This window comes from Pan troglodytes, chromosome 6 (assembly GCF_028858775.2).
Source record: "Pan troglodytes isolate AG18354 chromosome 6, NHGRI_mPanTro3-v2.0_pri, whole genome shotgun sequence".
Taxonomy (NCBI): Eukaryota; Metazoa; Chordata; class Mammalia; order Primates; family Hominidae; genus Pan; species Pan troglodytes.
This window is the reverse complement of record NC_072404.2, coordinates 137,900,137-137,925,910: the sequence shown is the minus strand read 5'-3', so window position 1 is coordinate 137,925,910 and position 25,774 is coordinate 137,900,137. Positions and strand designations below refer to the sequence as shown.

The window sequence follows — 25,774 nt, the reverse complement described above, 5'->3', positions numbered from 1 at the left end:
AAATTAACAAAATTGACCAAATGTCAGGTGAAAGAAAGCATATTAATCTTAAATACATATAATTATTATTATTTTTTTAATTAATTTTTTAATTATACTTTTAAGTTTTAGGGTACATGTGCACATTGTGCAGGTTAGTTACATATGTACACATGTGCCATGCTGATTATTATTCTTTATGCAGGACCTTCACTGTCAGCAAGACTGACACTGAGTAGCTTGTGGTGTTGATGGTTTGTGTATCACTATTTACTTTCACTTGTATATGACCCAGTTGCCCAGCAGTCTGCAAAGTGAGACACTTGGAAAGAGCTGAGAAGCAGGCTGTGGTTCCAGGCAAAGGTCATTCCAGATGCTCTCTGTGGCTCCGAGCCAGCTATTTGGTGCATATCTTGCTAGTTCACTTTCATAAAAGGCACCTGTCATGTCCACAGTATCTAGCTCCCGAGGTCATTGCTGTTAACCCTGAAATAAGAGCTTGGATATGTGCATTTCAAAACAGGAAATTGCAGAGAAAGACAGAAAGAGAGCAACTAAATACCTGTCACTAGAACCACAGAGAAGAAATGAGAAGCTAGAGCAAAGGTGGAGCAAAGGGTTTTAAGGGGTCCTTGAGAAGAAACAATGAACAGGTAAGAATAAGAGCAGTAATGTCTCAGCCAGTCATTAAATGAATTCACATTCCATCCACAAGCACAGATGATGGAATGAATTAACGGTATCATAAATGCTGAATAGAAGTTCACCAAAAACTTCAGTTAGCTGATGTGCTGAAAGAAAATATATAATTGGTTTGGACCATTTGGGTGATGTTTTACAATGCAAGAACTTTGTTTTTATTTTGACTTTTAGTAACTCCATGTTTTTTTTTCCCCCCTGGATTCTGAAAATTTCTGTGAATTTTCAGGGAATAAAGAAGGAAACTTAAATCTGCCATAACTCTACCACTCAAAGATACTATTAGTAATATTTTGGAATTATTTTTACATATTCTTTTACAAGTTCCAAATCATTAACTATGTGTGTAGTTTTGAATCCTACTCTTTTCATGTAATATTACACAATGTGATACTTTCTATGTTATTAATTTTATCAAAAACATAATTTCATTGGCAGCATGGTGTTTCTCTGTGGATATGCTAGCACGTATTGAATAATTTTACTGCTGTTGGACATTTGTTATCAGTTTCCAATAATATAAACAACACTGTTCTATGTATCCCTACAGCATACACCTTTATGTGCGCCTCCTTATTACCTTAATACATTCAGGAATGAAAGAGTATGACTATTTCGATGTATTGACATGTTATCCTACAAAAAGATCATCTCCCAAGATGTTACACTCCCACTGGTAGTGAATGAGTGCGCATTAATTCCCCACACCTTAGCCAACTCCCTATGTCACTGTTTCTAAAGGGGGGAGGGGGGCAAACAGTATGTTTGTTATGTTTTGCAAAATAGGATTATTTTAATAAGACAGAAATTAAAGATTCAGCCTAAGATTTTAGTTTTAAAAGTTGTGAAAGTCTAAAAATCTTAGGCCCCTAAATAAATAATCATAATGCTCCTTTAAAAAATCACTCAGAATTGTATATAAATTTAGTTTGAACAGCCTCTGCACTGTTAATCCTTCATTTCAGAATAAAGGATTATGATAAAATATTGAAAAATCTTTCTTTAGTCTTACAATTAGGCCTCTGTCATATTTTAAACTTCTAGCAATATTTTCCACTTTTGTAGGGAGTGTGTTTATAATTTTGTGGCATAATTTTGGAATAGCTCTCCACAACATGGTCACACTAATTTTTAATTTCTTCTTTTTCCTCCCTGATATTTCAGTATATCATTTGTATATTCAGTAAGAATAATATTCTCAAATGATTGGCTAATCATTTCAATTCAGCTTACTAAGGTCAATGCAAAGTTGAAGAAAAGCCATGGTTGAAACTATGTAAAACTACCCAATGGCATCTTCGTTACTATCAGAATTTTGTAGTTAAAACATTTGCAGTGAGATGCTTTCATAAGTCAGGTAAATCCCATAATGATGGAGCTAGCAGAGACCTTAGAAATCAGCAAATCCATCCTGTCATTTGATAGGTGAGGACATGGAGACTGAGATTGGTGCAGGCACATTTTGGGGTCACCCAGCTGGACAGTGACCCTTCACCCTGGATTCTTGGCTCTGCAGCTGGCTGCTCCTCAGGGCGCACTACTCAGCTCCAGTCATCTGAGAACTGAAGCATTGATAACCATGTCCTCAATTAATAGCCTTTGTCTCTCCTAAGAATTGCATGTAAGAATAAAATTCCTACTGGTTCTTTGATTATCCTTTCTAACTCCTACTTTGCTCAATTTGTGGTAAGGACTGACAAATTGATAAGTCACATAAATCAATTCCCTTTCGAGAACCCAGAATAAGCTAACTCATTTTGTATCACAGAAGCTGCAGGTTGTCTCACTTTCCAAATGAGCTAAATAAACTTTGCCTTTAGCAGGCTGGTCTCAAAAATAAATACCTATGGAAGAAATATGATTACATGGAAGCACAACATTATTCATCTTAAGTATTCTTTGGCTTTTGTTTTTCTTTCCAGATATCTGTATGCCCTTGGACAGAAGGTTTGGAAAAGATGGAAAAAACGTTACTTTGTTCTAGTTCAGGTTAGTCATTTTTTCCTGTTAAATAATCACTCTAAGATAGCAGTTCTCAAAATTTGTTTATGTGGGTTATAGCTATCAAAATTTACTGTTTTAGAAATTAAAATATGTTTAAGCCACTTTAAATAAAAGCAGTACATTCATTACATGCTAACACTAAAGTTTTTATGTAAAATAACTGTTTTCCAAGCCAAACAATTTAGTGAAATAAGTGGCATTGTTTTATGCTTTTGGACTCTTTACCCTCTGGCTTAATAGAAGGTAACTGTTTTCTTGCATCAGCTTCTGCATTCAATTTTTTGCAATATCAGATAAAATGTAGCCTCTGGAAAACTCACCTTTATACTAATGGGAGAAAAAGTGTGAAAAAGACAAATAACTTCTGAATATTCTTATAAAGACAGTTTTGACCTCGTAAACCCTCTGAAAAGATATGGGAGATCTCTGGGATTCCAAGACTATACCTTAAGAACCACTGCATCATTCTATATTTTATATATAAAGCATAATACATATAATCACTCATTTTAATATAAATATATTTGTACTAACTGGCATATTTAATGCAAATATACTGCCATTTAATGCAAATATGCCACATTTAGTACAAATAAGCCAAGAAATCACCTGTTCACATAAATGTGTTTTTAAGTCAACTTGACTGGTGTGTATTTGTTTACGATTGGATTCTGAACATATATTATCAGAACATGCAGTTTGGCTGACTCTTCTTTTGTAGTCATGGATAACTTTGCTCATAGAACATACTAATTAAGTTAAATTTATATTAAAGAATACCCTTCTAAGTAATAGTCATTCCAGTCCATGATAAATCCAAGCCTATTTTGTTCCCAATATATGAAAAGAGTATCACTCTTGGAATTCTTAACACAAAACATTCTGTAAAAATCTCATTGATTCCAATGGCACACATTAAACAAGCTTAACTGGACTAGATCAGAATGACATAGTAAAATGCCAAGGAAGGAAAATGATCATTTGCTGTCTTCCAGCGAGTACGTACAGCCATCCATCAATTGCTGGATAAAATTACTTTATTGATGTCCCATGATAGCCTGGTAACTCCATGAAAAGTGTGAAAACTCAGTGAAAAGTAGTTTTATCTACATGGCAAACAGCCAGCCTATTTTTTTTTCCTGGCTAAAAAGTAACCTCTTCTTACATGATTAGAACTAATAGTTGGTCAACTTTGATAAAAGATACATACACGTGCACACACAGATTTAATTTGTTTGTATAGAGCCCTAGCAGTTGCTTTGAAAAAGGTTACCTGTTTGGGGTTGTGGGTCATCTATTTTTCAAAAACCTTAAGCCATCTTCTACAGTTCCCACATTTAGTTTCTTACATTGGTGCATGAATTAAAATGTATTTCCTAAGCAATTTTAATAGATACTTCTGGACACTTATTTATATCTTATGGATATATTTCATTCATATCTAATTTGACAAAGTTGTGTTACTGACTTGTCTTTATCAAGTTTTTCTAAAGCATTCAGCTGATTTTTCATGGAAACGGCAGCTTCTTTTTCAGTTATTTTATGTACTTATGTAAAATCTCATTTAACTACATGATTTCAATGGCTAATGTTGTTAGCATAAACTAGTTTGGGAACAAACCCAGCTAACTTAGCAAGCATAGGTCTTAACTGGTGGAAATAGGTATGAAAGAACGTGGGAATGTAACCCAATAACCACAGATTTTCAGTATGTTATTTGCATTAGTCGCTGGTTTTTTTTAAATTTTTTATTTGATTGTTTTAACTGATTTTTTGAATATGAAAGTTAGGCTTTTGTAGATCAGTCTTAAGAGGTCAAATGATCACCTCGTGCTTTTTGCCAGGTAAGGTTCCAAGTAATCTTTTGCCCCTTATCTTATTTTCTAGCATATGATTGTAAGACTCAGAAGTTATAGGGCAAATATGTATACTTTGATTATTACTCATAAGAGAGTTTGGAAATGAAGGAAGGAATTGTAAAACTTTGAGACTGTTAATTGGTATGTTTTTGGGGTAAGATTGACCACGTCTTTGGGGAGCTAAAAGTGTTTTCTCAGTAACAAACATATGCTTTATATTTTAAAAGGGATATCTAAGTTAATTCAAAGTAGGCAAACCCATATGTTTCATAATTTAAATTTAAGAAAGTACCACCAAACTATAATGAATTTGAATTTATTCTACTTGAGGTTTCTTTTTAAAATTTGAAGTCATGTTTAAGCATTATATATTTACTTTGCGCACATATATGTGCATATATCCACATGCATTCATGCAGAGAATTCCATGCCCAAATGAACTGAGAATCCATGCGAGTATTCTGACAAGTTTTAAACACAAGTGAATCTTACATTCAATTCCAAACGTAATGGGAAGGCAAATTGAAGGCACACACTTCAAAATCAAGATGGATATGTATGGAGATTCAATGAGAATGACCCATTGGGAGGAACTGGGTAGTTTTTATTAGTATTTTTAAAGGCAGCTCTGATTCTATCCACACACAGTTTGTAGGTCCATACCTGCAGGCTGCATTATTGAAAGGTGAAGGAATCGTTTTCGTAGGGAGGACAGTATACCCCTGCTGTGTCTGCCGCTGCCATCAGCAGAATGATGCTCTGTTGATAATGTGAATCTCATCACCACTTGTGAGTGTGTATTATGAGTGATATCACTGGAAATCCAACCATCAGCTCAAGAATTATTCCTCATAAAAATTGATTGAGAGTAAGGTTTGGCCAGCTGCAAAGTCATTGTTCAAAGTGAACACTCGAGGAGCCACTGAGGTGAAAAGACTTTTCAAAGACTCTCATGTAAACATTTAAATTGGAGTCAAAAGGTGGGAAAATAAATGAGTTGTTAATATTGAGTGTTTATTTGGCTTCCAAGTAAGATCATTTTGGTCTCTGTTTATATTCTGATGCCAATATAGTTATAGTAATAAATAGAATTTAATGCTTTCTAAGAGGCCTCTTTTTTTAATGAAGGTAAATTTTGGTTCAAGCCAAATTGAAAGAACAGTGATTTCGAAGAATATGCTTGAAATACTACCAGAATTAAACTTGTATATGTTTGTTACTTATTTTTCTTGTGCTTGCTCAGTGTTTTATTATTAGATTTGGAAGATATCATTGGTGTAAAGTACTTAAGATACTTTAATATATTGTAGTTCATTATAATAAAATAATTTGTTACCTTTAACACTCTGTATTTGAGATCTGAACAAATGAATTATTACTTCATTCTATATTCTGCTAATGCCTATTCAAAAATGTATGTCCCAGGTATTCCATATTCTGTAGTAAATAATTCTGAAGCACTCCCCAATTAACATAATTATTGTTATATTAAATCTAATACTCATTAAGCAAGTACTTTGTGGCAAGCATTTATGTAAAACATTTGTAATACTTTATCTTATCAGAATAAGCCTGTGAAGGTAGGTATTATTATTATACCCATTGTACAGATAAGAAAATAATACAGAGGGGTTATGGAACTTACTCAGGATTATACAGTTTAGTAAGTCATAGAGTCAAGCAAATCCAGTTCTGTCAAACTTCTATTTCCTCTGCCATACTGCTATGATTACATTGATGCACATAACTACAGTTCATCTGAAGACAAACAGATATGTGATTAATCACTATGGATCATTCATTTCATGAAGTACAAAACAGTGTTACTCTATTAGAAAAATGGCCAGGGAGTGATGGTATAATTTGAGTCCTGTGCTCATGAAGGCCACTGACTGTGTGACATTATTGGAAACTGAGTAGACGTCTGTGTTGTTTTGGCCCTGTATCAAAGTGTTCACTGGTTGTTGATGTGTCAGAATCATGACTTGAAGTTGCTGCAAACAACAGCAGGCTATCAAGACATAATGTTAATTACATATCAGCTGAGTTGGCACGGGATGTAAACAGTCAGCCATGCCACAGAGTGATCCATACCTGCTGCAGATGTATGAGAGGCACTCTGTTAGTGGGATGTCATCAAGATCTGCTTTCAACATAAAGAAGTGGCTGCCCATCCTATTGATTTCTGAAATATTCAGCACACATGGGGACCCACTACAGCAGACTGCTCTCACTCACTTGAGAATGAAACTACCACCTGAAGAACATGAAGTTCAGTTATATCTAGGTTTAGTTTGGGACACTAGCTGATGTTTGCTAATGGCAGTAAGATAAAGTGAAGTGAACAGAGATATTGTTGCCAAATCAAGAAAATCATGGCATAATGACTTTATAGCTTTATGCTTTAAATTGGATTAAAATTTACAAACCCAGAACATGCTCAGTGTAGGATAAAAATTAAACCATGCAATTTTTATGGTAGATAATGAAAGGCCCCTTCAACACTCCTGCCAGCACTACCACATTATTCTACTATCCTTTGCAAAAGTCACCAAGTAGCCATTGCTAATAGTGTGGCCTTCCAAACTTGTTTGAAGGAGTTAGGCACCTCTAATTCATCATTATGTGAAACACACATCCATTCATTCCTAATGGAATCATTTCATATATTTTTATTTTGTGAGTTGCTTTGTTTCCCCTTTAAAAATATATCCATGAGAAGTTGCCATATCAACATATAAGAATCTACCTAAGGCTAGGTGCCGTGGCTCCCACCTGTAATCCTAGCACGTTGGGAGGCTGAAGCAGGAGAATCACTTGAGGCCAGGAGTTCAAGGCTGCAGTAGGCCATGATTGCACCTCTGCACTCTAGCCTGGGTAACAGAGCAAAACACTGTCTCCAGAAAAAAAAAAATAAAATAAAATAAAAAAAAACTTAAATGAATAAATAAATAACTGGATTCTATATTATAAGTTTATGTACTTTAACAGTCCTCCTTTGAACATTTAAGTTTTTTTAAATCAAACAATGCCAGTTTGAATATGGTTTTTGTTGTGGAGGAGAAAAAAACAATGCCATCATCAATATATGTGTAATTCTTGTATATTAATCTTCATATATATATGGGAGTATTCTTGTAGAATGAAATTGCTGGCTAAAAATCCACAAAAGTTTACATTTTGGTGAGCTTAATTTTTTTTGAAAATTGTTCTACAAGACTCCATTTCAAAATGCTCTGAGTGTGTGCATGTGTGTATTTGTAAGTATTCATATGCATATATATGTCTTTATATCTACAGGTATGTGTATAAAAATCTTCTACACAAGTAGTGTGCCTGAATCTGTACATAGTGGAGAATCTGTAAATATTTGTTATATAAATGAATATTCCCCTTTTAATTTAGGTTACTTCCCAAACTTCTGTAAGGAATATAAAATTGACTTATATTTGAACATACTTAAATCAAAACCTAGGTGTCATGTTTGATCCCTCTTTTTTCCTTAACCTCATGGCAGAAAAGATTGCTGTTCCATAGCAAAAACAGCATTCCATTTACATCCAGTCATCTCCATCTTCTCCACCACCATACTAGTTGAAACCACCATCATCACATGGATTCTTACAATAGCATCCTAGCTGTTCTCTCTGCTTCCACTTCCCTCGTTCTTAACAACAGGTTCTTCACATTGTGGGATAATCTATTTAAAGCATAACTCACATTATGACAATTTGCTGCTTAAATTCTTCCAGGGACTCCCTTTGCACTTAGAATAACTCATAACCGTGTCTTAGAGGAGGTCCTAAATATTCTGGCCTCAAGCTTCCTCTTTGAATAGTTATTTCCTGTCACTGAGCCACGTCTTGACTTCTGCAGCTCTTTCCTCAGATTAATTACAGTGCCAAGAGTAGGAGTTTAGCACCTTCAAGTCACCAGATACCCCCACCAAAGGCACCTCAAATAAATATATAAACTGGGGTTATTTTTAAATGTGATTGTTGTGTAAATACACCTTTGGATTAAGTCCCTTACTTTTCTTCCACCTAGATTGTTAGGCCACCTCTAAGCCCCTTTATAGAAATTCTGAACATCCTACAGCTTTTATTTTCCCCATGCATGGCTCATTCCTTCATGTCCATTTAGATATCCGTTCAAATGTTGCCTTTTCGAATGTGCCTTTTCCACCCAGGCGACCTGAAGTACCCCTCAACTCATTCTCTGTCACATTATTCTGTTTGATATTGTTAGGGGCATTTATATCCAATTAAATTTTTTTTACATTTATATGTTTATTATTATTATTTTTGTTATCTCTTTACCCCTTGTAGAATGTATACTCCATGAAAAGAAGGATCTTATCTTTCTTTTAGTCTACTTTATCTGTGGAATTTTAAACACTGCCTGGTACATGAGTAGAAACTAAGTATTTGTTAAGTAAATAAATATATGCAAATCATTCTCAACATTGTTCTGAAAAGACTGACTTTTCTTTCTCTAATTTGTACACCGAATACTAACTCTTTTTACACCATTTGGACAACACAGTTAACAATAAATATTCCTGTCCAATCTATCTGGATCTTGAAGATTTATTCATTTCTCATGATTAAATTCAGCTCTGGTGTAGTTTGGTTTTTTTTTTTTTTAAATAACTCTAGCAGCACCTTTGGCCTCTGCCAAGAACATTTCCAGCTAGGGATTTTTAAAGCCTTAATCTTCACTGAAATTAGATGGTGGCAGTTGCTAAGCTGCCAGCTGTTAACATGATCCCTGCAGTAGGAATACGACATACAAACCTGAATGCTGTGGTCTCTAGAATCCCATAGTTAGCACTTAACATGTGTGGACACAGACAGGTATTGCACAGGTTGACAATTGAGGACAAAATGGGAGGTTTCGTATACCAGATGCAGATACCTTGTGGTACTACAGCAACTTAGGTGCCCTATCAAAAGCAGTGATGCTGAAACCTGATTTAATTCTGTCCCCAGATTAAAGTCTGTTCATATCTCCCAATTCTCAACAAATCCATTCTTTACAGAGTTATTAAGAGTGGATTGGGTAAAAGATATTGAATGTTTCTCATTGCTGTGCTTCCACTGAAGGGATTTTCGATTTCAATTTAGTAAATTATATAAGCTTTGTTCAGAAATACACAAGTAGGCTCGTAAATGAAAACAAATACCAGATCAGAATAGGTCAAACCACCTGTTGTCTATCTAATTCCCTGGCAAGTGGTGACAAGGCAGAGTAGAGGCTGCAAGACTGCCTCTAAGTGGGAGCACAGGGAGCAGGGTGACCCTGCTAATCTTTCAGCAGCATATTTTAACTATTAGTGCCAACTGATACAGGTCTGAGTACAATTTCTCCAGATTACCCGTGAACTGGTAACTGGCTAGTAAACCAGCAGCTACAGGTGTTAATACTATTCAGGAACACCTGAATTTACCCTGTGGGTTTGTTCTAGGTCTGGCCTTGGGAATGTGATTTATCATTACCTTGCAAAGGGGATGGATAAAAGTAAGATCTCTTGGGATATTAAAGGAACTAAAAGAAGGATGAAATATGGCAACATTTTATGGAAATAGAACCAGGAATCAGTGAGCCCAAAAGATAGCATTAATAGGTTGTAGCTTCTGGAGTCAATGTATTCGAAACGCCAGATTGCACCTTTTTCAGTTGTCTCATGGGTCACATTTCCTAATTGTCAGTGACAGCTCTGTTAGTTGTTGGTATTTTATTACTCTTCCATCTGTACTCTTTGTTATATCTCTAGGCCCAATTATCTATGACAGAGTCTAGGTCTGTTGGATGATATTTTAGATATTAAACAAAATATTAAAGAAGTTAAAAGCTAAAAGCAAATGTTTCAATACTTTGCCATTTAAGTGACCATGCCTCTAGAAATGGACTGATTCCTCTAAACCTGAAGTTTTTGACTTCTTGATTTTTGTTGTTGTACCTTCAGACTTGTTAAATTGGTACTTAAAATTTTATATCTCCAGCATTTTAAAAAAAATAATTGTCTCATTTAAAGCTAGCTAGAGATACAATACTTATAGCATAAAACAGCAACTTCAAGTTGTACTTCAGGTTATGTGAAGAAAAATGCACTTTAATGTAAGCATTTCACCTCACATGTCTTTTGACAACTAATTTATAAGGCTAGCTCTTAAATAGCAGGTAAATTTTTAGCATTTTGGGTGGGTTACACACATCAAGTCTGTACTCTTTAACACATGACAATATGAACGTGTTAATTATGTAAAGAGCTTTTGGAAGTAATCAACATTTGGTTTTTAAGAAAGCAATAATTTTTAAAAGACATTATAATGTATAATTAAGATAATGTCCATTAGAAATAGACAAATTTAGTATCTAAAACTACATTTAGGTGTATTAGCACTTTTCCTCACTTTCTCAGTTTCTTATAAATTTACGTATTCTTCCACCAAACATCTTCATCAACACAGCCACTGTGTTCTTTCTTTGCTGATAAAAATTGTGAAAACAGACTGGGCATGGTGACGATACCTATAATCCCAGCTACTCCAGAAACTGAGATTGCTTGAGGCCAGGAGTTTGAGAGTTTGAGACCAGTCTGAACAACGTAGTGAGACCCCATGTCTGTATTATTTTTTAATTAACTGGGCACAGTGGCATGCACCTGTAGTCCCAGTTACTTGGGAGGCTGAGGTGGGAGGATCACTTGAGACCAGGAATTCGAGGTTACAGTGAGCTATCATCGCACCACTGCACTCCAGCCTAGGTGACAGAGTGAGATCCTGTCTCTAAAAATAAAAGAAACATCCCCTTAGAGTGGGAAGAAAGGTAGGGGTGGGGAAAGCCAAGTGAGGCCAGGAGACAGAAGTCAGAAACATGGAGCGTCAGCAGCCCTCAGCTCATTCACAGTGTGGAAGCATGTGGTTTGAAGAGAGTTCAATCCCCAAGTCAATCAGGTGCTGACTATACTGCGTTATAGTAACACCTGCATCCTGTACCCAACATGAAACAATTCTTTTAAGACTCAAAAAGAATAAAGTGAGAGGAGGGTGGTGGCTCCCTGACAACTGAATTAGATTCACGGGCGACCACTGTGTAACAGGCATGCATTGTGCTAGGCACTCCCACATCAGTTCTCTCCAATTCTCTCAAAATCCTGTAAGGTCTATTATTGTTTTTCTTATATTACAGAAAAATTAAATGAGATATATAAGACTTAAAATGATTTTTCTAAAGCCTTGTCAAAAATAAGTATGAAAGAATAAGGATAAGTAAGTAATTGAGGGGAGAAAATGAAAGTGGAATTTGCATTTGACATAGCAGATTGATCTGTTAAACCTGGTTTATCTTCCCTTCACTTCCAGTTGAAATACCTTAATATGGTTGTCTTCAGAGAGGCCTTTCTGACCACACTATTGAAAATAGAATGCTTTTAATGTCTCTTTCCTCTGCTTTGTTTTCCTGCAAAACAATTCATCACCCAAATTATTTTCAGTACCTCCTAATTGCATTTCATTTATCTCCTCCATTCTCACTCTATGAGATGGCTTTTTTCCCCAATTCTGAGGCACTGTTGTGTACCCAAAGCCTGGAAAAATTCACTGTAGATGCATAATAAATATTTGGTGAATGAATAAGTGCACGGATGAATGAATGAGAGGGAGGAAAAAAGTACTTATAAGAACATAAGGGGAGATACAGAGGTTATAAATACACAAGAAACTAAATTCAGTAACTTACTATTTTGTTTAGTATGACTAATCCACAGATCTCAAAAGACATCAAGAAAGGAGTTTATCTCTGTAAAAGACAACATAGGAAAGAGCAATCATATTAGTATTAAACTATTTTGCCAATGTGTCCCTTAAAATAATTTTATACAACTGTACATCCTCCTAAGTCTTTCATCATGAGTTTAAATAGTTGCAGTAGATACTAGTTTCTAAGATAAAACCACTAAATCATTCAGTAACGTGTTCAATAGAATCTAAATACTTTTGTGATTTTATATCTACTTGCAATCATTGAAAATTGTATTGGCCGTGCACAGTGGCTCACACCTGTAATCCCAGCATTTTGGGAGGCCGAGGTGAGCAGATCACAAGGTCAGGAGTTCAAGACCAGCCTGGCCAGCATGGCGAAACCCCATCTCTACTAAAAATACAAAAATTAGCCAGCCAGGTGTGGTGGCACGTGCCTGTAATCCCAGCTACTCGTGAGACTGAGGCAGGAGAATCGCTTGAACCCAGGAGGCAGAGGTTACAGTGAGCCGAGATAGTGCCACTGCACTCCAGCCTGGGCGACAGAGCGAGACCCCGTCTCAAAAAAAAAAAAAAAAAAAGTTTTTTTCTCCTTGAAGTCTTATTTCTATTGTGCTTTCCCAGCAAGATATTATTCTTATGAAATAAGTGTTATGGCTGAAAATCTTGGTCACTCTGTCATGCTTCTCTACAATTAAAAAAATCTATAAAATTGGACTTAATAAAAAGTTTCTATAACCAAAAAGCTCAAAAAAAGAAAAAAATACAGTTCACATTGCTGAACATATTTAAAGGAGAATTCCTGACATTTGAGAGATAAATGAGTATGATCTCAGACATGTGAAACTTAAGATGTAGAAGAAATAGAATAATAATGAAATAAACACATGTGGTTTATTTTATTCTTGTAAAATATTTTGGCGGCTCAATTAAACATGAAAAATTATTCCTGAGATAGGTTATAGAAATATAATTAAGTAATTATTACAAAATGTGAATCCTAACCTCTAGATTTTGTCAAAATAATGAATGGAACAATAAAACAGGTTCTAGTCCTCATGTTATGTACAGCCAGTGAAAAAATTATTTTGTTTTTCAATAAATAGAGAAAATATGGGTTATGTCTTTAAAACTTTTAAAGAAACTATTATAGTATAAAAATTAAATGCTAAGAAAACTTTAATTACCAAGTAATAGAAGATAAAGAGGAAAAAAAAGCAAGACAAAATATATTAGTTCTTATTATCAATAAGTTAAATGGACCTGTTAACAGTCAGCTTCTCAGAATGAAAAAACTAAAGGGATGACAATATTAATTTCAGACCTAGTTAGTGAAATTTAAGAGAAAAATTATTAAATACCTCCAAAGATTACAATTTTATGTTAAGGATATTAACAATTACTATAAAACAAATGATGGTGATTTATTGAACACATACCTGAGAAAAGAGAACAAAAGCGTACTACCTTGAATTATTTGCTATTCAGTTCACTTTTCTCTTTCTCCAACACCTTTAGTGATTTTTGATCATGGACTCAATGCTATCTGAAATAATAACTTTGCCAGAAATTAAGAGGTAATTGGCTTGCTATTCGGGAATACAGTTGTTTTTAAGTTTCAGAATGAGAATGTATAAAATAATACGATATACTGGAAAGAATATCCATTGAACTACAGAGAGTTGTGTTCTAGACTCAAGGTGACTTTTTTGGTTTTTTTTTTTTTTTGAGACTGAGTCTCACTCTGTTGCCCAGGCTGAAGTGCAGTGGTGTGATCTCAGCTCACTGCAACCTCTACCTCCCAGGTTCAAGTGATTCTCCTGCCTCAGCCTCCCGAGTAGCTGGGACTACAGGCGTGTGCCACCACGCCTGGCTAATTTTTTGTATTTTTAGTAGAGATGGGGTTTCACTACCGTCTCTACGGTACATTTTCTACGGTGTTAGCCAGGATGGTCTCTATCTCCTGATCTCGTGATCTGCCTGCCTCGGCCTCCCAAAGTGCTGGGATTACAGGCATGCACCACCATGCCTGGCCAAGGTGACCCTTTTTATCTGGGTGACCTTGGAAAGTTACTTCCCTCATCCATGAAAGCTGGAGTTTAGACCGCAATCTCAAAGGCCCAGACCTTGTCTCTCAATGCTAGTGTGAGAGAATTACTTAGAGTATAATATTTCATTTTCTTTTCAATGAAGCTTGGTTCTTTATTTAACTACTTATGATTTAGTGAGTTTTGAATCCTCTAAAAATCATAGTTTTAAATTTCCAAATGTAATATCTTCAAATCCTTGCTACATAATCAAAATCTATAATTCTATCATATGTAATAATGTTTTTTTTGTTTGTTTTTGAGACAGAGTTCACTCTGTCACCCAGACTAGAGTGCAGTGGTGCCAACATGACTCACTGCCACCTTGAATCCCTGGACTTAAGTGATCCTCCCACCTTATCCTCCCAAGTAGCTGGGACTACAGGCATATGCCATCATGCCTAGCTGATTTTTAAAGTTTTTAAAAGATGGGGGTCTCGTTTAGTTGCCTACGCTGGTCTTGAACTCCTAGCCTCAAGTGATCATCTCACCTCAGCCTCCCAAAGTGCTGGAATTCCAGGTACAAGCCACTGTGCCTGGCCTAGATTTAGAATTAAATTATACATTTTATTATGTTCCATTACAATTCGAAAAACACCACTTTTTCCTGACTAGTTTTCAGTTCACAATACCTTCCAATATTTTTGCTTTACCTTTTTCTCCAAGTACTAATATATAAAATATAAAAATATCTTGCCACTTACATAAGTCAGATATTTTTGTGAAGGTAAGAGTGTCTTTGTAATGGGAATAATAACTCCCTAATTAGTTGTTTCCTAAGTTATTGTTTTTGATTCTTTGTTAATTTTGTTTGTTTCCAAATTTCCTTGGTATTTTGATGGCTTTCTTATAACTATGGTCACATCATAGCTATCTGTGTATCCTGAAAGGGTAAGCCTGGTTTCTCCATGGCTCTGACATCTGTGTCCGTAACATAATGGGGTGCCTACTTGCATGAGGGGATGTTTACTGTTTCTTGAGTGTTTTCAGTGGAGTGTATGACATTTAAAAATCAAATGTCATTTGTTATGGTAAGTGGAAGAGGATACATTTAAGAGTACAAGTTGAGTTATGTGTGCTGTTAAACTGTTAGTTTTTTTTTAAGAAGATAAATATGTGGTTTATACTTTCAAAAATAGTACATTTTCAAATATGGCAGAATATTTACTGAATTGAAATAAATTTCGTGCCAAAATACAGAAGCAGTGACTCTGTGCCACACACTGTGGAAGCCATTTTATACGTATTATGAAGAAACTGAGTCAGAAACAAAGAAATGACAAACAAGGTTAGAATGGTAAAGGGGACAAATTTGTTAAAAACTTGGAAAAAGGAGTAGGGGTTTATTAGATTGAGAAATATATAGAAATGGAATTTTAAACATAAAGGTGATATTTTTCTGCTTGGCAGTTCAGGTGAAGAACTGAATTAAAGTGGGTGAGTCTTGCTGGATGGTCCGTCTGGAGTACTTTACACAGCGGTAGCTATAGATTGCAGCTAGTCATTGATGGAAATGTTTGTGAGCCATGCAGGGAAGGCAGACCTTCCCATGCCCTTCATCTCTCTCCCAGCAGGTTCCAGATTGTTCATGTGGTGATGTGTCAGGAGACTTTTTTTAGTCAGGTTTTTAAGATTCTTCCAAATAAGAGAAGAAGATGAGAAACTTATGAATTAGTTGCCCAATATATTTTCTATTATTTCAATAGTTGATTATAAAAGTATTACTTTGCCGGGCGCGGTGGCTCACGCCTGTAATCCCAGCACTTTGGGAGGCCGAGACGGGCGGATCACGAGGTCAGGAGATCGAGACCATCTTGGCTAACACGGTGAAACCCCGTTTCTACTAAAAATACAAAAAATTAGCCGGGCGTGTTGGCGGGCGCCTGTAGTCCCAGCTACTTGGGAGGCTGAGGCAGGAGAATGGCGTGAACCCGGGAGGCGGAGCTTGCAGTGAGCCGAGATCGCGCCACTGCACTCCAACCTGGGAGACAGAGCAAGACTCCGTCTCAAAAAAAAAAAAAAAAAAAAAAGTATTACTTTGTAAAGGTCCCCTGGTGTTGGATAATTATAACTTAAGGATGCATAAGACACATTTCACACAGTGTGTTTACTTGCATACCCTAACCCCATCATCATAGTTTCTTCTTTTCTTTTCTGAAATGTAGTGAAAAGGACTTACACAGTTTTTCTCATACATATAAAAGTTAGACTTGCTATTTGGAAAGTTCATAAAGCAAAATCAAAGGATTGATCAAAAGATTTAAATTGGTAGTTTTGGCTAGTCTTAAAGGTAATATTAAGAATTCCTTTTTGGCCAATACCTAGAAATGCTGAATAAAATATAGTGCCCATGTTTTTAAATACGTAGGTCAAGTGAAGGAAAAAAAAGAAAAACTTTAGAGACCAAAAACACCTAGAATGGTTATGATTGTGAGTTGAAATTGTGGCTACAATAGTGCTGGAGTTTGAAATTAGTGGATGTTGATGTTGTTAGGTAGGCACTTGAGATTTTATTGCTCATGCAGAGAAAGAAGACGTACCATGAGGTATTCTTAAAGTGGGTATTTGGAACAGAGATCTTATAAAGAACTTAAAAGAACTAGATCTCTGTAAAATGATGGGCTAGAAAAAAAATCTGCCCTTGGGCAATTAATCTTGTGTTTGAGCTGAAGCTCTGAATATGCAGGAAAATTAACCCTCAGAATTTTTAACTATTAGCTTGTACTTAATGTCAAAGTCCCAGTTTATTTTATTAAATATAAGGGAAATACCTAAGCTAGGAAATTAACATAAAAAGCAATCCTGGATTGGTGATGACCATGGAGCAGCTGGCATTTTTAAAAATTGCTTTTTATTGGAAGGTGAGCTCTTAAGCTAGGCTTTGTAGGATATCCAGAGATAACACTGTGTTGATTATTAGCTCACAATCTAAAATTACAAAACCAAATTGATCATTTACACCACTAAGAATTTCAGCAATACAGCTCTCACATACATAAATTATAAAATAATTTTATTTAAGGTGATGAAATTTATAAGCAGGTTCAAAAATATAATAAAAGAACAATAACAAAAAAGAAAATAACAGTATGCAAAGTGAACCAGCAGATTTGGAAAAGGGTCATATAGAACTTCCAAAACTTCAAAACACAGTCACTAAAATTAGAACCTCCATAGACAGGGTAAGCAATAGGTTAGACACATCTGAAGAGAAAATTTGTCATGTAATTAATGATGGAATATTGGTTAGAATCTGAGGAAGCTGCCTAGAACTCAAAATGAAGAGGTGAAAAAAATATACATAAAGAAATTAAAAGATATGGAGGAAAGAAAGCTTCAAGATTATTTCTGATAGGATTTGAATAAAGGCATTAAATAAAGGAAAAATGTGACAGAGGCAACATTTAAACAGATAATGGGAAGATTTTTAAATTGATATAGTCATGAATTATCAGATATAAGAAATACAATAAGTATTAACCATAACTCTTTAACTCCTAGAAATTTCATGATGAAAGTGCAAAATGACAAAGATTAAGAGAACATGTAAGAACAATCATAAAGAAGAGGCAAATAGGCTGAGTATGGTGGCTCACACCTGTAATCCCAGCACTTTGCAAGGCCAAGGTGGGCAGATCACTTGAGGTCAGGAGTTTGAGACCAGCCTAGCCAACGTGGTGAACCCCCGTCTCTATTAAAAATACAAAAATTAGCCAGGCCTGGTGGCAAATGCCTGTAATCCCAGCTACTTGGGAAGCTGAGGCACAAGAATGGCTTGAGGAGGAGGTTGCAGTGAGCCGAGTTCGTGCCACTGCCTTCCAACCTGGGCCACCAAGTGAGATGTCTCAAAAAAAAGCAAATTACAAGAGGAGAACTGCAGTTGAATTTTCATAAGTCTTTTCCACATGGATGTATAAGCCTTATGACAATGGAATATCTTCAAAATTACTGATAGGATTGCTGGGCTAAAACACTATGTAAGTAACTAAACCATTACGCCTGAGTAAGAACAAATTAAAGACATATTTTCAAATATTCAGATATTTCAAAAGGATATATTTTCAAATTAAAGGAAGAAAGAAATTGGACTCAGAATGACAGAGTGCGATTCAAGAAGCAGTCGTCAGCAAGAAAATGAGTAAACCCAAGGGCAAATATAAATAAATATTGACTTGTTAAGATCATATATTTTAATAATGAATTTCTATTACTAAATGCTAATATACTAAACATTACTAAAATAAGGTAGAACTAATATAATGAGGACTGAGTTAACAGATGGGAATGGGTAATGGAAGTAAAGCACTCAAAGTTTCCTGGATTCAGGAGGAGACTTAAAAACAAGATTTAAGGAATCAGTGAGAGAAAAGAAATATATAGTTTCTATACTGTTGAGGAAATAGGGAGATTTTGTTAATGTTTAATAGAGACAGGGAATGAAAGAAAAAGAGGCATGGCAAATACAAAGGGCAAGATAAGATAATAGAAACAAATCCAAATATATCAGCATGTACAGCAAATATAGCTTGTCTTTAAAATAAATCTTGTTAGAAGACTAGATTTTCAGGGCTTTAAAAACCCCAATTGTTGTTCATAAAGATCTAAAATATAACACAGAATAATTGAGACTGAAGAGATTTTTTTTAAATTTACCAGATGCATACTAAACAAAAGAAAGATTGTATAGTTTTGTGACTGTACAAGAAGATAGACTTCAAGGCAAAAAGCAGTATCAGATTTTTAAAATACTCACTGCATAAATACAAATAGAACAAGTTACCAGAAAGACAGAACAGTCCGAGAAAGAAGTAGCAATCCCAGGTATATATATGAGATTATTTCTTAAAAATATATAGACATTTAAGAGAATTGCATGAAGAATCCACAGAGAGATAATCTTGATGGGAAATTTTGACATTTCTCAATACTTGATACATCAGAAAAGAATATCAGATATAGAATATTTGACAATTAGTAAATTTGACCTAATGGACGTGAATAATCACTGAATAATAATTACAAGACATGCGTTCTTTTTAAGCAGACAAAACACTGATTAAAAAACTAGTCATGTGTTAAGTAGAACATGTCTCAAAAATACTAAGATTCAGAATTATTCTGATAACAATGAAATTAATTTAAAAACCAAAAATAGAACCACAAAGCCAAACTTAAAAACATACTTCTAAGTAGCTCCAACATAAAAAACAAATCATAAAAATGAAAAATATTTGGAACAGAACTCATAAAAATGCTACTTGTGAGATGAGGCTAATATGAACTTAGAATAAACATAAATGCATATATTAAAAATGAATTAAAAATGAATAAGCTAATTATATGAGTTTAAAAAAACAATCAAGGCCAGGCGTGGTGACTCACGCCATAATCCCAGCATTTTGGGAGGCCAAGGCAAGTGGATTACTGGAAGTCAGGACTTGAAGACCAGCCTGGCCAACATGGTGAAACCTCATCTATGCTAAAAACACAAACAGCCAGATGTGGTAGCGCACACCTGTGATCCCAGCTACTCAGGAAGCTGAGGCAGGAGAATTGACTGAACCCAGGAGGTGGAGGTTGCAGTGAGCTGAGATTGTGCAGCTGTACTCCAGCCTGGGCTACAGAGCAAGACTCTGTCTCAATAAATAAATAAATAAATAAATAAATAAATAAATAAAGAGATAAATATCCCAAATGAAGAGATAAGAAAGATGGCAGAAATTAAGGAAATGAAAAACAACAGAGAGGATTAACAAAATGCAATAACATTTCTCGAAAACATTAAAAAGGTGAATAAATCTCTGGCAAAATTGATTATGGAAAATGGTATAAAATGGCTAAATGATACATTCAAAAATGAGGAAATTATTTCATCAGGAAGGAAGACAAAACCCCCAAGTGACTAATAAACAGAAGAGAATATTCTTAGTCCTATTGGTAATAAGAATTGTAAACTCAAATAATAGTGAAATACCACTTCCCGCCCATCAAAGTTGGCAAAAAATAAAAAGATTTAAAATACCAAGCTTGGTAAAGATGTATTAATATTATATCTGGAGTGCTCATATACCACAGGTATATATAGTATGTACAAATTGGAAAGCAGCTAGGCAACATTCAGTAAAGATGAAGATCTGTGCACCCTACAACCTAGCAGTTCCACTCCTTGATGTGGTACTAGAGAAGCTGTCACATATGTGAGCAAGAAGACAAGACGTACAAGAATGTCCATCATGGCATTGTTTGTAAGGACAAGTGAAAAAAAGTGAAGGTCATCACTAGGATAGTGGTTAAAGTGTGACAATTCAAGTAACAATATTTATATCAAGATGGTTAAGCATCAGAAACATTGAACTTTTGGGGAAGAAAGTTGCAGAATAATATGTATGATATATTCATATGAAGTTTGGAAACATGCAAAAAGTACTTGATGTTTATCGATTTTCTTGTATGTGGTACACATTTCACAACGTCATGGAAATAATAAACAGAAAAGTCATCATGGTGTTTATCTCTGAGAAGAGAAAGGAAATTGTCTTGGGTGAGTATGTATAGGCATTAATTGAATCTGTCCTTTTAAAAAAAAATACACTTTAAAGCATATATATCTCTAAGAAATTACCATTCAACAAAGCCGAATGATGAATATATACATGTTAGTGTATTATTGTACTTTTCTTTATGTTGGAGATATTTCATAATATTTTAAGATAATGCTGTGTAAAATAGCTTTATGAAAGAATAGGGGAACTTTGAATTAAGTTATTTTTCTAGAGTAAGAGAAAGGACTTCTTTTTAGAACAAATACAATTGGACCGTTATTGTTTACCTCTCAACACCCCCACCTCCAACCCCTTAACCCTTACCCCCAAAAACACCCACACAATTATACCTTTTAACACAAGGAAACTGAAACCTTTAAGTGATTACCAAAAAATAAAAAAATAAAAACCCTTATGGGAGCAACTGACTTTCATTTGTAAACCTTAGACATATGCAAGGGAAAAAGTAAATTTATTGACTGTCTGTAAGATGAGGAAAGACACAAGGAAAATTTAGTGTAGCAAGAACCACAAGTATCACAAGATACTGGCCTCAGTCTCTCCCATTAAGGCTTAATGTTTTTATTTTTCAAAATAGAAATAACTTTATTCTTTTTTCTGATTTAAAATAATGTATATTCTTTTAAAAAACTCAACACTGAAAAAATAAAATATCATTTCACCATCCTGTAATAATCACTGTAAATATTTTAATATATATTTTAATTCATATATATACATAATGTTTACCCACAGAATCACACTCTACATTATTGCTTTTAAATTGCTCTTTATGTTATATCTTAGAAATGTTATATCTTAGGTTCCCATGTTAAGAAAAAAATCTGTCACATCTCTTTTAATGTCTCATAGTATTATCCTATATAGTCATGCCATAATATATTTTAACCAAACCGCTTATATGCAATACTGCAGTGAACACAATGCATATACATCTTTGAGTACTTCTCCATTTGTTTCCTTGAGATACGTTCCTTGCTAGACCAAAGGAATGCATAAAACATAGTCAGCCTTTTGGTACTGTATCAGTAAGAGTTCTCCAGAAAGGCCACAGGCTGGAACTCCAGCAGAAGCTGAGGCAAAATGTCTTCTTTTTCAGAAAACCTTAGTTTTTGCTCTTAGGGCCTTCAGCTGCTTATATGAGACCCACCCACATATGGATGATAATCTCCTTTACTTAAAGTCAACTGATTGTAGATGTTCACCATTTCTACAAAGTACTTTCCCAGCCACATTTAAATTAGTGTTTGATTAAATAACTGGATACTATAGCCTAGTCATGTTAACACGTTAAAAAAGTGAATAAACCTCTGACAAAGTTGATTATAGAAAAGGGTACAAATGATGAAATGATATATTAGAAAAACAGCAAACTATTTGATCAGGAAACTCACAGAAAAGAAAACTTCAAATGTTTATCGAATATAATGGAAAATTCTCAGTCCTATTGTGATGGGAATTGTAAACTCAAATAACAGTGAAAGTATTTCCCACTCATCAAAATTGGCAAAAAAAAAAAAAGATTAAACATAGCCACGCTTGGCAAAAATGTGTTACATCTTTGTACCTATGTACTGTGATGTACATAAAACATAAGTATATCATAGAACCTGTTGCCAGATTGCCTTCCAGAAAGTCCACACCAGTTTTCATTCTGTCACCCACACTGTGTACTAGTAACCATTTTCATTTTTGCTAATCTAATCAGCATTTTTTCTAATGAAGGGTTATCTTTGTGTTAATTTTCAGTTTTAAATCCACAGTTTGTCATGCAACTTAGCAGTCTCTAACATGGTAATTTTCACAATGACCTGCACCTTTTACTTTGTAGAAGAGCAGAGAGGAGCAGAGGAAAGAGCTCCTCTTTTCTCAGAACAGAAAATATATTTTCTCCTTTTAAGAGTTACAATGTTGATCCCTGCATCTTACACCTGTCACTACCTCAAACCTCTCTTTTTGGCCTCAGGTACAGAGAGTGGATGTGAAAATAAAAAAGAGTAGTCATCTTTTGCCCGTTTTTCCAACATGTGTTCTGAGTTTTCCCTGTTGATTTATAGTTTTTTAAATTTCTGGTGTGAGTTATTGATTGAATATATGTTTTGCATGCATCTTCTCTTAGTCTGTTGCTTTACCTTTTTTACTTTCTTCATGATACCCTTTAAATGAAGAGAATTCCTTGATTTTAATATAGCCCATATTTTCTCTGTTTTTCATAATTAGTTTATTTTGGGGTCCTATTGAAGTAATCACTGTCTATTGAAAGGTACTATGTTTCCTTAGTTTCATTTTATGTTTAAAAATAGAAAAAGGAAATAATTAACATTAACCAAGCCCAGGTAACAGAGACCTTTTCTCTATAAATATTTTTTTAAAATTGGCTGGGCATGGTAGATGTGCCTGTGGTCCAGCTATTCAGGAGGCTGAGTGGGAGGATCACTGGATCACCAAAGGTGGAGGCTGCAATGAGCCATAATGGTGCCACTGTCCTCCAGCCTGGGTGACAATGTGAGAACCTGTCTCAAAAAAGAAAAAAAGAAAAAAAAAATACACTAACCAAACTATCTTCCATGGACCCTGTGTTGTAGGATATTTTGCAATTTAGATGTATATCCACCAAACAGCCTTTTCTCCTGCTGGGAACAGAACCTCCCTCTATCTCTGTTGGGGGACCTTGGAAAGAGCCTGCCTGTTGTAGCATCTGACGTCTTTGCTGCATACATGAGCTCTTGACCCAAACTGGGCTAATGAAACATTCCCCATTTACAGTATTCTGTTCAAATATGGCCTTGTGATCCAAGCAGACACACTCAGGGAGGTGACTTCAGAGCAGCTATGGTTCTAGTAAGACTTTAGCACAAGGAAATGAGGCCAATTCCAAAAGACAAGAAGAATTAAGAGGCAGACCAGATCTTGGCAATGTTGTCACTGGCTGCCCAAAATTTACTCCATCCTAGCCCTGCCTGAGGTTTTCATTATGTGGCCACTAAATTCTCAACTTTTAGTGAGATTTATTTTTATTTAATTATTTATTTGTTTATTTATTCATTTATTTATTTATTTTTGAGATGGAGTCTCGCTCTGTCGTCCAGGCTGGGGTGCAATGGCACGATCTCATCTCACTACAACCTCAGCCTCCCAGGTTCAAGCTATTCTTCTACCTCAGCCTCCCGAGTTGCTGGGACTACTGGTGTGTGCCACCACGCCTGGCTAATTTTTTGTATTTTTAAGAGAGATGGGGTTTCACCATGTTAGACAAGATGGTCTCGATCTCCTGACCTCGTGATCTGCCCGCCTCAGCATCCCAAAGTGCTGGGATTACAGGCGTGAGATCTGTTTTTACTTTGTTAAAAGTCTTGATATAAGTATGCTTGAAAATGTGGTCCCATGTTTATGTAAATCTAGGACTACTCCTAATCTTACTCTTAGAGATTTATAGCCTACGTTAGCATATTAAAAGCTATAAGAAACCATGAAGTAAAAGAAGGCTATTTATCTTCTTAATAGGCTAATGATCCCAAACGTATCAACATGAATACTTATTTATGGTGCTTCTATTAATATAGAAGCTTGAGCACCAAATCATTGTCTTGGGGAATGCTGGATCATAGGCATAGAAGACCCAACAAATGCAAGCTGACAAACGAAAGGTGCTTGAATCTCTGAGCTAGGTTTTGAAAAATGCTAAAATTTAATAATTTATATGCAAATTATGTTATATTTTTAATTGGGAAAAGAGTATTTTGATAAAGAAAAAAACGAAAGTTAAATTTGGTAAATTTAATGTGACTAATCTGTAAACTTTTTTTTTCTCGAGCAGGTTAGCCAGTATACCTTTGCTATGTGCAGTTATAGAGAAAAGAAGTCTGAACCACAAGAATTAATGCAGCTTGAAGGCTATACTGTGGATTATACCGATCCCCACCCAGGTAAATCTTAATTGAATTAATTTTCCTGCCATGTATGTATGCATGGAATTCTTATAAATATCCTTTGTCTGTTCTACAATTTAAACCCCTCTCGATGAATAGGGGGTACATATTTCACTTATATACCTGGGCAAGACTTTATGAGATTCAAATTATCTCTTTTGGAGGGCTTGTATTTTTAGCCATATTTCATCATATTTATTATTATTTTAGCGCAAGATTGAAATGTGTAAAATTCACTGTAATGGAATAATTAGGTGAGATATTACAATGTTTTCAGAAACTTCTTTGCTGGAAAGCAAAAGTTATAGCAGAAATAGGCAAAGAAATGGCAAATGAATTATTATATTATAACTACTAATTTTCTCCCCAACAATACATGCTTGTACTTCTTTCTCTCCCTTCATATTAATACTGGAAAGAGTATTGGACACCTGATATTTAAAAAATTGAATGAATGAATATTAATGACATTAATATCTAAGATCAAGAAATGTAGACATTAATAAACATAATGATTAAATATTGGTGAATAGAGATTAAGAAACAAATTTATGACTATATTAACTAATTGTTCACTTAAAATGCAAAATATTATCTTATGTGAAAGAATTTTATAAAAGATAAAATACATGCAATATGAAATATCATTTTTGTCTTAATCATTATATATTTTTCCCATGTATAGAATGGCAACTATGCCAACAGATAAAACTTCTTTCTCTGGCATGAAATATCAGATTGTGCTATGCATTTCCATGGAGTGTGTTTATATGTCTTGTAGAATGATACTCTGTCATGGACTGTTTCCCTAGGTTATTTTTTATTTCTGAGGTAATATGGGAGCTTAACCCTTTTTGTTATTGTTTTTCTTCAAATCTTTGGTTGTGGATT

The 25,774-nt window shown here is 34.9% G+C and overlaps 1 protein-coding gene across 11 annotated transcripts in view; it reads left to right on the top strand.

Annotated features, from left to right (window-relative positions):
- CADPS2 (calcium dependent secretion activator 2) overlaps positions 1-25,774 on the top strand; it is a 567,091-nt gene that overhangs the window by 370,225 nt on the left and 171,092 nt on the right. For all 11 annotated transcript variants that reach the window (XM_009454114.5, XM_001146755.6, XM_054687681.2 and 8 more), the window contains exons 9-10: positions 2,601-2,667; positions 24,772-24,880. In XM_009454114.5, coding sequence (XP_009452389.2) covers positions 2,601-2,667; positions 24,772-24,880 — 176 coding nt within the window. The remainder of the gene's footprint in view (positions 1-2,600; positions 2,668-24,771; positions 24,881-25,774) is intronic.